At 38.1% G+C, this 16,644-nt stretch overlaps 1 protein-coding gene and 1 pseudogene across 4 annotated transcripts in view; both read left to right on the forward strand.

Moving 5' to 3' along the window:
• ANO10 (anoctamin 10) overlaps nucleotides 1-16,644 on the forward strand; it is a 227,894-nt gene that overhangs the window by 57,148 nt on the left and 154,102 nt on the right. For all 3 annotated transcript variants that reach the window (XM_038570266.1, XM_038570265.1, XM_038570264.1), the window contains one exon: nucleotides 5,728-5,856. In XM_038570266.1, coding sequence (XP_038426194.1) covers nucleotides 5,728-5,856 — 129 coding nt within the window. The remainder of the gene's footprint in view (nucleotides 1-5,727; nucleotides 5,857-16,644) is intronic.
• LOC607470 lies at nucleotides 522-2,943 on the forward strand (annotated as a pseudogene). Its single transcript, XR_005376795.1, has one exon. The product of XR_005376795.1 is annotated as a heat shock protein HSP 90-alpha-like, transcript variant X2 (transcript).

A 16,644-nucleotide genomic window follows, 5' to 3' on the forward strand; every position in this document is an offset into this window, starting at 1 on the left:
TTTTCCACTAATAGCATTGAGAAAACTAGATATTCAGATGGCGGGGAGTGGAGAGTTTGCTCTTCTAAAGTTAAAAGAAGACAAGACAGGACACAAAACAGGAGCAAATATTTATAATATGTATGTCTGTTAGAGGAATTGTATTCAGATTAAGAACTCTTACAACTCAATGAGACATTTCAGCCACTAAAAACATGGACAATGATTTGAAGAAGTACTTCACCAAAAATCATATGCAAATGGCCAATGAACTCATGAAAAGATTCATATTACCAGGAAAATGCAAATGAAAACCACAGGATAGCAAAACATGCTCATTTTTAAATTTAAGAAGACCCATGGAATGAAGTGTCAACAATGATATTTAATAACTGGAACTCTCAGACATTGCTGGTGAGAAAGTATAATGATGCCGTCACTTTGCAGAATGAGATGGATATTTGTTAAAAAGTTAAACATATGCCTGCATACCCCCAGCAATCTGCTCCTGATACCCAGGAGAAGTGAGAGAATATGTCCATTTCAAAACTGCACAAGTGGCTTCTGCATCCTGGTGCTGCGTCGTCGCGGAGCCCGTGCGGTCCTGTAGCCGAGATGCCGGAGGAAACCCAGACCCAGGATCAGCCGATGGAGGAGGAGGAGGTGGAGACGTTCGCCTTCCAGGCGGAGATCGCCCAGTTGATGTCCCTCATCATCAACACGTTCTACTCGAACAAGGAGATCTTCCTCCGGGAGCTGATTTCCAACTCGTCGGACGCTTTGGACAAAATCAGATACGAGAGCTTGACCGATCCCAGTAAGCTAGATTCTGGGAAGGAGCTGCACATTAACCTCATTCCGAACAAGCAAGATCGAACCCTGACCATCGTGGACACCGGCATTGGCATGACGAAGGCCGACCTGATCAATAACCTGGGTACCATCGCCAAGTCGGGGACCAAGGTGTTCATGGAGGCCTTGCAGGCTGGCGCAGATATTTCCATGATTGGCCAGTTTGGCGTCGGGTTTTATTCTGCCTACCTGGTGGCTGAGAAAGTGACGGTGATCACCAAGCATAACGACGACAAGCAGTATGCCTGGGAGTCTTCTGCTGGAGGGTCGTTCACGGTTAGGACGGATACAGGTGAACCTATGGGTCGTGGAACAAAGGTTATCCTGCATCTGAAGGAAGACCAGACTGAGTATCTGGAGGAGAGGAGGATAAAGGAGATTGTGAAGAAACATTCTCAGTTCATTGGCTACCCCATTACTCTCTTTGTGGAGAAGGAACGTGATAAAGAAGTCAGTGACGATGAGGCTGAAGAAAAGGAGGAGAAAGAGGAAGAAAAAGAAAAGGAAGAGAAAGAGTCTGATGACAAACCTGAAATAGAAGATGTTGGTTCGGATGAGGAGGAGGAGGAAAAGAAGGATGGAGACAAGAAGAAAAAGAAGAAGATCAAGGAGAAGTACATTGACCAGGAAGAGCTGAACAAAACCAAGCCTATTTGGACCAGGAACCCTGACAACATCACCAACGAAGAATATGGGGAATTTTATAAGAGCTTGACCAATGACTGGGAAGATCACTTGGCAGTGAAGCATTTTTCAGTTGAAGGACAGCTGGAGTTCAGAGACCTTCTCTTTGTGCCAAGACGTGCTCCCTTTGACCTATTCGAGAACAGAAAGAAAAAGAACAATATTAAGCTGTACGTTCGCAGAGTTTTCATTATGGATAACTGCGAGGAGCTGATCCCTGAGTATCTGAATTTCATTAGAGGTGTGGTGGACTCTGAAGATCTTCCTCTAAATATTTCCCGTGAGATGTTGCAGCAAAGCAAAATTTTGAAAGTTATCAGAAAAAATTTGGTCAAAAAGTGCTTGGAACTTTTCACCGAACTGGCTGAAGACAGAACTACAAAAAGTTTTACAAGCAGTTCTCGAAAAACATCAAGCTGGGAATACATGAAGATTCTCAAAATCGGAAGAAGCTGTCAGAGCTGTTACGATACTACACGTCGGCTTCTGGTGATGAGATGGTTTCTCTCAAGGATTATTGCACTAGAATGAAGGAAAACCAGAAACACATCTATTACATCACAGGTGAGACCAAGGACCAGGTAGCAAACTCTGCCTTTGTGGAGCGTCTTCGGAAGCATGGCCTGGAAGTGATCTATATGATCGAACCCATCGATGAGTACTGTGTCCAACAGCTTAAGGAATTTGAGGGGAAGACATTGGTGTCAGTCACCAAAGAGGGTTTGGAACTTCCAGAAGACGAAGAAGAGAAGAAGAAACAGGAGGAGAAAAAAACAAAGTTTGAAAATCTGTGCAAGATCATGAAGGACATCTTGGAGAAAAAAGTAGAAAAGGTGGTCGTGTCAAACCGATTGGTGACCTCCCCGTGCTGCATTGTCACAAGCACATATGGCTGGACGGCAAATATGGAGAGAATCATGAAGGCCCAAGCCTTAAGAGACAACTCCACCATGGGTTACATGGCAGCAAAGAAGCACCTGGAGATAAACCCTGACCACTCCATCATCGAGACCTTACGGCAGAAGGCAGAGGCCGACAAGAACGACAAGTCTGTGAAAGATCTGGTCATCCTGCTCTATGAAACCGCTCTCCTGTCCTCCAGCTTCAGTCTGGAAGATCCCCAGACACATGCTAACAGGATCTACAGGATGATCAAGCTTGGGCTCGGTATCGACGAAGATGACCCCACAGCTGACGATAGCAGTGCTGCGGTGAGTGAGGAGATGCCGCCCCTCTAAGGTGATGACGACACGTCACGCATGGAAGAAGTCGATTAAGTGCTGCCCTGAGAATTACTTGTATATGTATTCAATACTTTATCTTCATTCCCTCTGATAATATATTTTCAAGGATGTTTTTCTTTATTTTTGTTAACATTTTAAGAATCTGTAAGGCATGACAATATAGCTACTTAAGGGGAAGATAAGATTTCTTTTTGTTTGAGTGTGATACTGTGACGTGTAGGAACTAAAGCTTGGCTAGTTTTTCTTTCTTAGTCCCATGCTGGCTTATTTTAACCGGACAAGGTAACATATGTTGTAAGGTGTACGTAACCTAATGTTAGCCGTGTGGTCTCAAGTGTGGATTCCGTAGTAAGACCAAGTGTTTTTTTGTCACTGAGGTGTTCTGAGCTGTACCTTGATGTGTAAAAGAAGAAATACTGGTTAAAACAACTTTCATCTTCTAGGATCTACTTTTTAAATCTTCTGTCCCTTGTAGTTCTCAACTGCATGTACCAGGCCTCTAGAAACTAGTAGTGAAACTGAACCAACTGGATGGGAGTAGCCATGGATAGGGCTTGTTTTCCAAAGAAGAGCGTTGTTTAGAGTAGCGAAATTCTAAGCCTCTTTAGGCATGTTGTAAAGCTGTTCAAGAAGTAACTCCACAAGTTTTGTGAGTGAAAATGTGTAGTGCTCAAGTCACATTCTGCTTTAAGAGGTTGTAACAAATACAAACAAATTAAAAAAAAAAAACAAAAAAAACTGCACAAGTATGTCTATGGTAACTTCATTCACAGTAGTCCCAAACTGGAAACAACCCAATGTGCCATCAGTAGGTAAATGGATAAAAGATTGTGGTATAGTCATAAAATGGAATACTACTAAGCAATAAGAAAGGAAAGAATTACATATACATACACACACATATATGCAAATATATAGTATGGATCAATCTCAAAACCATTACAGTGGGTGAAAGAAGCATATATGAAAGAGTATATACTGTATGATTTCAATTCTTTGACATTCCAGAGCCTACAAAAAGTGACAAAAAGCAGGTCTATGTTTGTTTGGGGCCAGTTGTGAAGAGGAAGATAGATTTCAAAGGGTCATAAAGAATCTTCTGGGGGAAATGGAAATGTTCTGTATCTTGTTTGTAGTGGTGATTTCACAGGTAAATACATCTATCAAAACTTAATGAAGTATATACCTTCAATGAATGCAGTTTATTACACATAAATTATAACTCAATATAGCTGTATTTGAAAATCACATTTTATGATAAATGTATTAAAATACAGGAAGCCAGTGCTTATAGGAGAGTAAACCTGGTTAACCCTGTGGAGTGCAGCTTGGCATTATGTATCAAAATTATGAATGCATGGTACTTTAGGAATAATTTAATATTAATTATTAATATTTAATAATTTTTAATATCCTAATTTTACACTTGTTAAATTATGTATTTACATGATGACTGATTGGAGCATTGTTTGTAGCAGCAACAAATGCACACCAATAAAGAAGTAGTAAAATAAATTCTGGTACATCTGTGAAATAAAATATTTAAGCAGTTGTGACAAAGAATGGAAGAATTCTTTGGGTTCTGATGTAGAATATTCTTCAAGACATTTTAAGTGACAAAAGCAAGGGCCCTGACAGGGTAAGAAAAGGCATATACATTCAAGTTTGCTTATATTTGTATGTAAAGTATTTGGAAAGGTACAAAAGAAATTAATAATAGTGATCATTTTGTAGGGAGAACAGGAGCTGGTGAGGGAGGTAAGGGGTACACAAGGACAAGGAGACTCTTCACTTTATACTTGAGTGTTTCAATTCTGAGCCATGTGAATATAATCATTAATAAATAAATAAATAATTGAAGTTATGTAAAGAGAAGGTAAACAAAGCCCTGAGTAGGTTTGGAAAACTATGGAAAATAATCAGATTACCAAAGGATTTCTAAAATAAAAGCAGAAATTCTCCATGAAACAAGAAATTTATTCAGTTTGGATTCAATCATGTTTTGTTTTGCTTCTTTTTAAATTTTAATTTCTAACAGTATTGTATTTCTTAGAATTAGTGGGACTTTTTAATGATTTTTTAAAAAATTGAAATGCAGTTGACCTACAGTGTTACATTTGTTTTGGGTGTGCAACATAGAGATTGGACAAGTCTGTATGTTACCTTGTGTTCACCACAAGTGTAGCTCCCACCTGTCACCATACAACACTATTACAATACCATTGATTGTATTCCCTGTGCTGTGCCTTTCATCCCCATGACTTCTTCATTCTGTAACTGGAAGCCTATATCTCCCACTCCCAGTGGTTATTAAGTAGTGGTCAATTATTATACATTAAAGGAAAGAAAGAGCAATCAAGCAGTGGTCACATTTCCACAGTCAGTATTCAGTAGTGTACTATGAGACTCCTTCATGGGATCTTGGATCAGTCTGTTGAGCAGCTCAGCAGGGCATCTGTATTTTTTTAAAGTCCTCCAAGTAAATGCCATTAGAAAAGGATCACTGTAACGGTGCCTCAGGTACAGCTGAACCAGATGTGGTGTGTGATGTGTCAAAGTAGGGCAATCACAAAATAAAGTCTATTTGAAATCATATCTGTTTTTGAATGTGAAACATTTTTTTCTGGTGGCCTCATTTTAGATTCCCTTTAGATATGAGTAGAGTAACTTTAACAGCGTACTCCTCTAGGCTTTATTCCAAATCCTCAGGTCCCTGGCCACCTCCAGTTGGGAAGGTAGAACATACTGCTTTGTATAGACAAGCCAAAGTATCTAAAATACCTTGTAACAGCATGGCTTTTTTTAAACTAAAGAAAATCACGGCTTTATAGAGAAAAGGTTTAAAATGCTCTTAGAATATTTACAACGAGGGAAAGGCTTTTTCTTTGATTTTAGATAATATAAAAAAGATGAGGAAATATGGAAGAGGTCATTGTGGTTTTTAATTTCACATTTTTTTCCCTTTTAGTTGGCTTTTGAAACCATGAGTGTTATATCTGTGGTCACCAACTGTGCTCTAATTGGAATGTCACCACAAGTGAATGCCCTCTTTCCAGAGTCAAAATTGGACCTCATTTTGATTGTAGTAGCAGTGGAGGTAAGTGACAGTTTTAACCTGTTTTAAATAGTCTCCACATCAGATACCTCTGTTAAAACAGAGATGACCTAAAGCAGTGATGTCCCTGACTGTCAATGACTAGCAATTTAGTGATATGCATTTCCTGGTTCAGGTAATGGAAAGATGTGAGGTTTGAGGCTGTGCATTTCTGGTTGTGCAGATATGAAAAAGTCACCATGGTGCAGACAGGAAACTAACATTTCCAGTCATTGTACTAACTTGTCCAATGCTGAGCAGATAAATCCTATTTGAAATAGAATTCTGTAGATTTAATATATTTTTAGCCTCTTCTAGGGATCGTAATTTCTACTTAAGCAAATAACTCATAAGAAATGCTTTTTGATTAACAGATTAAATCTCATTAGTAACAGGTGTGGAATTGTGAAACTCTGAAACACCAAAATTTATAACAGGAAGGCTTGTAATTTCACATACAAAGTACAAGTAGGCTGTGTACTTTCTAGGTTTTCATTTTGTTTATCATGTTTCTGAACGTGGCTTACTATAACATTAGGAAAATTTAGCACTGATCAATGGCAAATGGGAGAATTTGCAGGAATTTTTTATTGCTAGTGATTATTATTGTCAGGAATATTGTGGCCTTTCATTTTTAGATACTTTTAAAATAGAACAGTTATGGAAATTATTAAAGCAGAATTTATAGGATTATACAGTTCTTAAAGCCTGAGGACTGAGGGCTAGAAATGGAATTGGTACATTTCCAGTAGTGGCTGAAGAAATAGATTGTGCTTTGCTGTATTTACTCTTTCTGTGTATTTAATAGGAATCTGTTTTCATGATAGCTGCTATATGCAGAATTTACATTTTGGAGAATGATTTTAGACAGCAGTGAGTAGGAGGGAAAGGGAATGGCTCTAGCAGATAAAAGTAGGTCTGTTTTGAATTTTGAGAGTTGAATAGGATTTTGGAGAGCTATTTGCAAGACTGATTTCTCACCTGCATGAGAGATCAAAACAGGTACCTTGGACAGGGGATGGCCAGCTGCCCAGGCTCATAGTGTACCTTCTTGTTCTAGGATATGGCCCTTAACTTTGCGGATCAGGGAACTTGTCTTTGCCAATACATCCAGAGTTAACTAGGCTTTTGGGACTGACATACTTAAAACCTTAAAACTAATGAGACTCACACAGGACTGACCAGAGTGCCAGGCAGTTAATTTGCCATAAGGAGATCTTTTCCAATGATTTAACAGTTGGTGTTAAAGTGGAATTGGTTTATCAGAAGATTTCTTGGTAAATTGAGAACCACAGCAAGAGGAGTCTTGAGAGATAGGGAAAACCTGAAAACCATCCCTTATCCCAAATTGAGCAGAGTTCTGCTGTAAGCCAGATCTGGGTGTTGCATTGCCAGCTTCTGAGCAATTCTGGGTGTGTTCACTGCCTACCTCTTGACTTTGCCTTTACTTCCTCTAAATTTCTGGCTGGTCTAGTGTTCTGTATATTCCCATTGCTACTGCTTTCTTTTGTATTTGGTGAAGTCTCAACATCAGATACCCAGGTCCTGGCTCTTCTTACTTAATTTGACTTTTGCACTTTCCAAGTCCTTTCTTTGGGCCTAGGTAGCACACTTCTGTTCCTTAGGTCTCTGCTCAAATGTCACTGGGTTCGCAGCCTTTTCTGATCCTCCCATCTCCGCTGTATCTCTTCTGTTAGTCTCACATGAAGTCTTTGATTGTCCTCAATCATGGGGATTATCCCACTTACACAACCTTGCATTCACTGGTAGGCAGGTTTATGTAAGGTCTATTTCTCTTGTACATTGTCAGCTTCCCAACTGGTAAATCAGATTCCTAGCTAGAATATTAACTGAAACATGGTAGGTACACATTTCAGTGTTGACATGAACGTGGAATTAATAGATTATGAGATAGGAAAATGAGCATTTCTTTTTTATTTAAAAAGGAAAAATGGATATTTCTATTTTTGTGATAAATTTAGTCAATATTAATTATATGACTGTATTTGTGTATAACATTTTCTAAGTTCTACTTACAGAACACAAAGTCACAAGTGCTCATTTTTTAAAATTCCTTAATTAAATTGTACTCAGTCATTATTCAGAACTGCTATGTATATGACACTGAATCTGGTGCTAAGGAAAGATAAAGCTGTCTTTTTATTTTTGTCCTCAAGAACTCTACTCCTTTTTTTTTTTTTTTTAAATACAAACCCTTGTGTCCAGGGCTGACTTTCAATAGTTCGCAGCGAGGGAGCTGCTCTGCTACGTAGGAAACCCCGACCCTAGAAGCAGGTCATCTATGAATGGTTTAGCACCAGGTTCCCCACGAACGTGCGTTGCGTGACGGGCGAGGGGGCGGCCCCCTTTCTGGCCGCACCCCATTTCCTGGAAGGAGGGGCTCTCCGCACCAGACCCCGTCCTGACGCGCGGCGCACACGCTGCGCCATGCGGCCCGCCGGCAGGGACGGCGGGGGACCGGCTATCCAAGGCCAACGGCTATCCAAGGCCAACCGAAGCTCTGCGGCGCTGCCGTGTCATTCTGCCTGGGCGGGATTCTGGTTTAGAGGCGTTCAGTCATAATCCCACAGATGGTAGCTTCGCCCCATTGGCTCCTTAGCCAAGCACAAGAACTCCACTTCTTAATGTAGCTGAGATGTGCATGCGCATGCACACACATACCCACAGACGTATATGGTTAAATACATCTACTAGAGATGCAGCTAGGAAATGGCATGCCAATGAATGTTCTGTGGTAACACGGAAGAGGATAATCATGAATGGCATCCAAAGACAGGAGACCCTTTGCTGTTTTTATCTTCTTCCTTTGGTGAAGCCTGGGGCCTCCTATGGCATATTTTGGGAAGGCTTGGATGTGAGTTAATCTGATTTCCCAGAGTAGTTTTAAAGGCAGTTTCTTCCATGCTAGTAGAGACTTCTCACTCTGAATTGTGAGTGTAATCTACTCTTAGGATATTAAGTTAGGGATACCTTTGGTGGGAGACCAAAGCACAGCCACAGGCTGATTTAGAGGCAGTCATGACATAGAGGAAAGGTATTTTTCAGCATAAAATTAATCCACATAGGCCAGAATGCCAGCAGTGTTTTAGGCTATTTCATTATTGGCTAGACTTATACCTCTAAACAAGAAGAATTTCCTTTGGTTACCAAGATTAAATCCTTACAAGATAAAAGTGATCATTTTGGTGTGTATTGGGTTTTTATTTATTTATTTATTTTGTATTGGGTTTTTAAAATAAGAATAACCCATTAAAATGTTATCAATATTTATAAATATAGAGATCATTACTAAAATTGAGGTCTCCCAGAGTTAAGTCAAAGGGTGGCAGGGCGTGAGGAAGTTGTAACTAAATGTATACTGCTCTTTTCATTTTTTTTTATTGTGATAAAGTGAACACAACATAAATTTACCATTGTAAACTCTTTTAAAATTTTTAACTGGGGTAAAAAACACATAATATGAAACTTACCCTCTTAACCCCCCTTTTTTTTTAACCATTTTTTGAGGAAATACCATACCATTTTCCATAGCAACTGCTTCATTTCACATTCCCATCAGCAATGCACAAGTGTTCCAATTTCTCTACATCCTTGTCAACACTTGTTTTTTTTTTTTTTAATTATCATTATCCTGATGGGTATAAGGTAGTATCTCACCATAGTTTTGATTCCCCTGATAATCAGTGATGTTGTGCATGTTTTCATGTGCTTTTGATCATATGTATATCATTTTTGGATATCTGTTCAAGTTCTTTTTTTTTTTCATTTTTTAGTAATTTATTTTTTATTGGTGTTCAATTTGCCAACATACAGAATAACACCCAGTGCTCATCCTGTCAAGTGCCCCCCTCAGTGCCCGTCACTCATTCATCCCCACCCCTCTGTTCAAGTTCTTTGCCTATTTTTTAGTTGTGCTGTTTGTTTTTTAGTTGTTGATTTGTAGAGAAGTTCTTTATATATTCTGGATATCAATCCCTTATTAAATATGTGACTTACAGATATTTTCTCCCATTCTGTGGGTTACCTTTTTACTCTGTTGATACTACCCCTTGATGAACAGAAGTCCAATTTTTCTACTGTGTTTCTTCTTTTTCTTTTTTTTTTTTGCCTGTCTTTGGTGTCATATGCAAGAAATCATTGCCAAATCTAATGTCATGAAGCTTTTGCCATATGTTTTCTTCCAGGAGTTTTAGTTTTAGGCCTTATGTTTAGGTATTTGATCCATTTTAAGTTAATGTTTATATACGATGTAAGATAATGGTCCAAACTCCTTCTTTTGCATGTGGATATCCAGTATTCCTGGCATCATGTTGAAAAGGCTTTCCTTTCTCCAGTGAATGGTGTTGGCAGCCTTGTTGTAAATCATTTGACCATGTATGCGAGGGTTTATTTCTGTGCTCTTTATTTAGTTCCATTGGTTTGTATGTCTGTCTTTTTTTTAAGCACTTTATTGATGTGTGATTGATATACAAAAAGCTGTACATATTTATTGTATACAACTTGATGAATTTGGTGATGTGTACATCTGTCTTTATGCCAGTTACCACACTGCTTTTATTACTATAACTTTGTAGTAAGTTCAAATCAGGAAGTGTAAGACTCTCAACTTTGTTCTTTTTCAAGGCTGTAAAAGATTGTTTGGGCTATTTGGGTGTGTGCTGGTTTTAATGTGCTTATAGGAATCGAAGTTATTTACTGACTTTTTAAAAACTAATGATCAAAAGCTGGTTTGTTTGCACAGATTGGTGTTAAAATAAGCCTTCCCTTCCTACCATAGTAGTATATTTGAATATTTATTTGTTTTTATTTTATTGACTTTTTTCCTGATGAGAGGACCCCACTTTTGTTTTCTAAATTGAAAATTTTGTGTGTTAGAACAAAATCTAGCTCAGGGGAAGTGTTGGAAGTAACCAAAAAATTAGTAAGTTAGCTAGTTTTATTCTAGTGTTGCTAAGACCTGAGCTGAATGCCATCTGGTCTTGTAATGAATCCAAAAAATAGAAAGTTTAATATAAATTAGAAAGTATATTTTTTTGGTTTATTACCATGCAAGTTTATAAAATCATACTGAAATTCTAATTCAGAATGTTACAGAAAGTTCATTAAAACCATCCATGAGTTTAACAAGTTTCTAATTATAAGATTTTTACTTTTGATCTGTAGAGAAGGAAGTAAAATCTACTTCACATAACGAAGTAAAATCTTAACATTATATTTAATTTTGTTTTTTTTTTCCCAAAATCAAGATAGGTATTAGTATTAATTATTGAGTTTTAAAAGATGTTTTGCCTGTAGGACATTAAATTAACAGCATGCTGTACTTAACATATATTCATTCTTGGCCCCTAAAAGAGTAGAAATTTCACTAATTCAAAACCTAAGAAATAAGCCATAAATATGTATAAAGTAAATTCTTGTGTAGATTTTTGACATCTTGATGGAAACAGCAATTTAAGATATTTTAGTTATTTTATATAAATTAAGTAACATCTAAAATATATTTATATGATTAAAATTTGTTGACAAAATAAAAGAAACTTAGAAAGTGTAACAAATTTACAAAATTGGTGTTGAGAGTATTCTCATAATTTAAATTGTGGATAAAGTTTTTCTGGTTCACACTTTTAAAGCCAGGAAACTTTAATTTGTATTTAATTTTTGATTTTTTTTTAAGCTTGACACAGTGCAGCATAAAATCCTTCAAAAGGCAAAAATGATAGGTATTGTATGCTGTTAAGTGCAGTATCCGTGTCACAACTCTTGTGTATTTACTGCCATCTAGTGTTTTCTTTAAAAACTAAGGACACTTGAACACTACTTGTTCAATGTTACACTTGTTCAATGTTACTTGGTAAAATGTTACAAAAATTTGTTATGGGCTAATCGAAAAGAATAGCCTATCAATATATGAAACTATGTGAAAATTCTATTTTCTAGGTTAAAAATAGCCAAATAATGGTGGTGTTACAGTTCACCAGAGGATTAAATCAATATCCAATTATTTTCTTTTAAATAATAATGATTATTCTCACTTTTCAGGCAAATTTAATTTCCTTCTTGGGTGTAATTTCAAAGAAAAGTGACTACTGTTTTTTGTTTTGTTTGTACTTTAAATGAGGAATTACACAAAGAACTCCAATTCCTAAAAAATAGAAATGACCTAAATTCTCCAAATATTATATGTTTGATAATCATTTATTTTAGTATTAAATGCATTCACAGCTCTTTTAATTCTCAATGTGGCAAGATGCACCCATTATACTTTCTGAATATGAACAATTCATCTACTAAATGCTACTTTTTTCCTTAGGTGAAAGCAAATTAACTATTCACTCCAGAAGTTCTGCATTTCTAATGTTCAGATCCTATTGCCCAGCAAATCAGTTTGTAGCATGCATGTTTAATGGGTAGTTTTAGAAATAACACTTCATTGCAGTTTACTTAAAAAAAAAAAAAAAAAAGGAAGTTACATGATTTTCTTTTTTTTTCTAGAGCTACTTAGAATTGTTTCTCGTCTGCTTATAATGACTAGGAAGTCTTCTGAGAATGGACAAAGCCCTTTGGGTTCTTTTATGCCCTGGCTCACAGGGTTTCTCTATTTTTAAATTTATTTATTTTTTAGAGGGGTGGGGGGGAGAGAGAGAGAATCTAAAGCAGGCTCCACCCTGAGTGAGGAGCCCAATGCAGGGCTTAATCCCAGGACTCTTAATCATGACCTGAGCCGAAATAAAAAGTTGGATACTTAAACCAACTAAGCCACCCAGGTGCCCCTATTTTTCCATTTTTAAAAAATGGTTTTAGACTTGAAGAAAAATTATAAGCATAACATAGATAATTCCTATATTTATTTTTTACTTATTAGGATTCACTCATTTGAACATTTTGCCACATGAGTGTTCTCTCTCCTCTCAGTTGATTTATATTTACATCCATGTGTATGAATACATATGGGTGCTTCAGAGTATGGAGATTATGTACTTCTCCTGCCCCTTGGTGCACCGTGGCCCTGGGCCAGTCACCTCATCTTGTAGGTCTGTTTCCTTGACTGCAGATTGAGACCAGTGCAGCTTCTTTTGCAGGGATGCTCTGAGGAGTAGAAATGACACATGTGTCCCTGATCACAAGGGTCTGGCCTTGTGCAGACACTTAATAAATGCAGGTCTTGTCATCACTCTTAGAAAACAAGATGTAGAAAAAGTCATGCATGTGAAATTCCAGACATAGAGCCGGGCATTTGGCAGAGGCCCAGGGTGGAGAGCTGCAGTTCTAACTGGCTCAGCAGTGGCAGAGTGAAGTTACTCTTGTTTCTATTGTCATTGTCATTATTTATTAAGTAGGCAGTGTTGCAGCATGGAAGTAGCTTGGCGTATCAGAGGTCAGAGGTAGCTAAATTATTACCTCAGCTTTTCATCTCTGTGTTCTTTGGTTTGCTTAGATGTAAAACGAGGGCATTGGTAATGTACCCTGGAAGAGATGGATGCCAGGCCTGACACGGAGGAAGGGAAAAAGTAGTAACAGTGAACAGTGACACCATTGTTGGTGGGTTAATACTTTAGCAGCTAGCTCGTATGTGTCCCTCATCTCATAGATACCTCTTCTTCCACTTTGTGTGCCCCTCCTGCCCCCCCACTGTGTAACACTGAATTGATTTTGTTTGTGCTGCAGTTTCTCGATTATATGTTAGTCTCCATCTCATGTTTCCATCCTGTGACAACTCCACTGTTCTTCTCTTCCCAATCTTCTTGCTCCCACACCTTAGTCCAGCCCTCCTTCCCTTCCATCACCTCACCAAGTCTTCCTGATTCTGATTTTGTATCTGTTGAGTCTCTTCCTTGTGACCATTTCCCAACTAGACTTTTTATTTATTTTTATTTGATTTATTTGACAGCACAGGCAAGGGGAGCAGTAGGCAGAGGGGGAAGCAAGCTCCCTGCTGAGCCAGGAGCCCAATGCAGGGCTCAGTCTCAGGACCCTGTGATCATGACCTGAACCAAGGGCAGATGCTTGACCAACTGAGCCACCCAGGTGCCCCCTCATCGATACTTAAAAAAAAAAAAAACAACAACTTTATAAACATAATTCATGTATTATACACTCCCCTCTTTGAAAATGTACATTCCGCAGTTCTCACCTAGACTTTGACAGCCACCAGGTAAGTGGGTCCTTACCAGCCTTGTGGCTTTATGCTTTCTCTCATCTGCTCCATGCTCTCTACTTCTGGAGTGGTTATTCCAAAACAAAATTCTGATTCTGTTTCTCCTCTGCTGTGGTCCTTAACACTAATCTCCATGGCTTACAGAAGAAATGCCTAGGTTGGATATCAGAGTCTTTACAATGTCCCTTCCCCTTGCCTTGCCTGCTGTCTCATTTCACACTTGTACATCCCAGAGCCCTTCCTGCAAGTTACTTTTAGCATGTATTGAAACTGTAGGGCACTGATGCATCTCTTCTAGCAGACTGCACCTCCTGAGAGCATTGGCGAGGACAGGAGTGCAGTAAATATTCAACAGCTGGCAAGTGTCCACTGAGTCCCTTTCACTCTTTGTCTCCAAGCAATTAAATAATTACTTGTTAAATGTTTGTTAATGAATAAGTATAGTCAAGTATGGTTGTTTTTTTCCCAGTGGGGGGGAAATATATATATATATATATATATACTATACATATGCTATACATATACATATATTTCCCAGTATACACACATGCACACACATACAGTTAGTGGGAATTATTCAAGAATTAATTTCAACTCTATAATTAAAGACGGATGTATTTTTGATGTACGTCAACAAAACCCTTAGGTAAAACCTTAAAATTCTAAGAAAAAGTGAGCTCAACTAGGCAGTATGACATGGTGGTTAAGAAAATGGCCTTTGGTCTCAAATCCTGACCCCACCATTGACAAGCTCTCTGTCTTTGATGAGTTAATATCTACAATTATGAGGATTAAATGAGTAGATACATATGGCATGCTTACTACAGTGCCTGGCAAGATTAAGTGTTCAGTATCTGTTAGTTGTGATTGTTGTTTCAGGAGAAGAATCTCTTCTCATAGAAGTCTCTACCTAATTGAAAGGTTCGATTAAACTCTGAGATTTCAATTAAAAACCTTGATTAGGAAGAAACCCACAACCAACTATTCATCTGGTACCACTTCCCAGCATAGGAGCATGTGTTGGGCTCTTAGGAAGGTTTTTGGATTAGGGTACTTGTGAATAGAGTTCTTGAACTGGGTTTTTCCTTACTCCTTTTGTTTCCTTTATTTCCATGATAATCATGGTAATTTTCTGGTCTTTCTATACGTTGTTGCCCTCTTCAGTTTTTATCTAAGTGAAACACTGCTTTGTGTTCTTTTAATGGTGTGGAAGTAATTGAAGACAATCAGGGCAAATTCTTTCATTGAATGCATATTTATTGTGTGCTTAAACTATGCCAGATATTACTAAGATACAGCTTTGGCTTTAGCAGTGCTAACGACAGAATCCTCCAGGAGATGGATCATAGTGCAATAGGAGGCCTGCTTTCTGACCTCCCCAGGTGACCCAGCTCTCCCCTACCCTCCCAACAGTACCTGGGCTGGTGTAGGCACTCCCAGCCCGCTGCACGGAAGCCAGAGTGAACATGTCTGCTCACCGAGATAAATGATCACCAAGAAGCATTTTGTTTCCAAAACTATGTATGGCATTCTTGTTCCTGTCATTGGCATAATTTAATTAAATGGAATGAAAACTGATGAAATGTGTGTGCTAAAACAGAGAGAGCCATCATTTCTATGAAAACCTTTGGAAAGACTCCATAAAGACAAATTACTATCAGATTGGATAAAGATGGGGCAATTATAAAAGAGTAGGGACAAAATCATAAAAATACAGACAGCTTCCATGTGCTGTTTTCACCTTTGCTCTACATGTGACTTTAAGTCTTTATTCTTCTTTAAAGAAAACAGTTCTGAGAATCTTCAGCATTGTTTCATGGGTGTTATTTCCATAAGGAAGACTGAGAAACTCCATCATTGATCCTACTCAAAGGAAAATCTTTGCAAATAAATGTACATTTAAATGTTTGCTAAAACATGAAAGATATGCATTTTTATGATTCCTCATTTTAGCTCCTTTGTTGATTAACTGGTCTCAGGTGTGGCACCTTTATCAATGATCTGTCCTTGAGGGGTGTGCACTTAGGGGCTTGGTCTATGAGTTTGTCAGTTAGTGGGAAACATGTTTTGTTGAAGAACCCAGGGTCCTCCAAATTGATGGTGAGTACATAAACGATTTAAATATGACTTGATTGACATTAACCTTGAAAATTATTTTGTATTCTCTTAAGATATTACAATGGTTAACCTAACTTGAATCTTGTCCTAGGAGGTTTAGTAAAGGCAAGCCTCACACTTCTAAAAGAGATCACACTGTAGTTAGAATGGAGTTGTTTTCAGAAAACAATTTGTACAGGGATTAAGAATTAGAAAACTCCATAGTTTCTCTGTACTCTTAAGTCACAATTTCAATGTCTAGCTACATTAGTTTCTTTAAGTGAAATCACAGATCATCATCTATATCCATATTCAAATGTGGACCACTCCAATTCCAAAGACAAATAGAATGACTTGGGTTATTTAATAAGTTTTAGAGAACTGTTATTCTGGCCTACTCTCAGTGGATGCTCTCAGGGCCTTCAGCCAACTACCTGCTCCCTGTAATATGTCCTGTGCTCCCCACTCTCACATATAGACCTGCCAAGTTCATTGGCCTCCTGTAGTATTTACCTCCT

This window comes from Canis lupus, chromosome 23 (genome assembly GCF_011100685.1).
Source record: "Canis lupus familiaris isolate Mischka breed German Shepherd chromosome 23, alternate assembly UU_Cfam_GSD_1.0, whole genome shotgun sequence".
In the NCBI taxonomy this organism is placed as follows: Eukaryota; Metazoa; Chordata; class Mammalia; order Carnivora; family Canidae; genus Canis; species Canis lupus.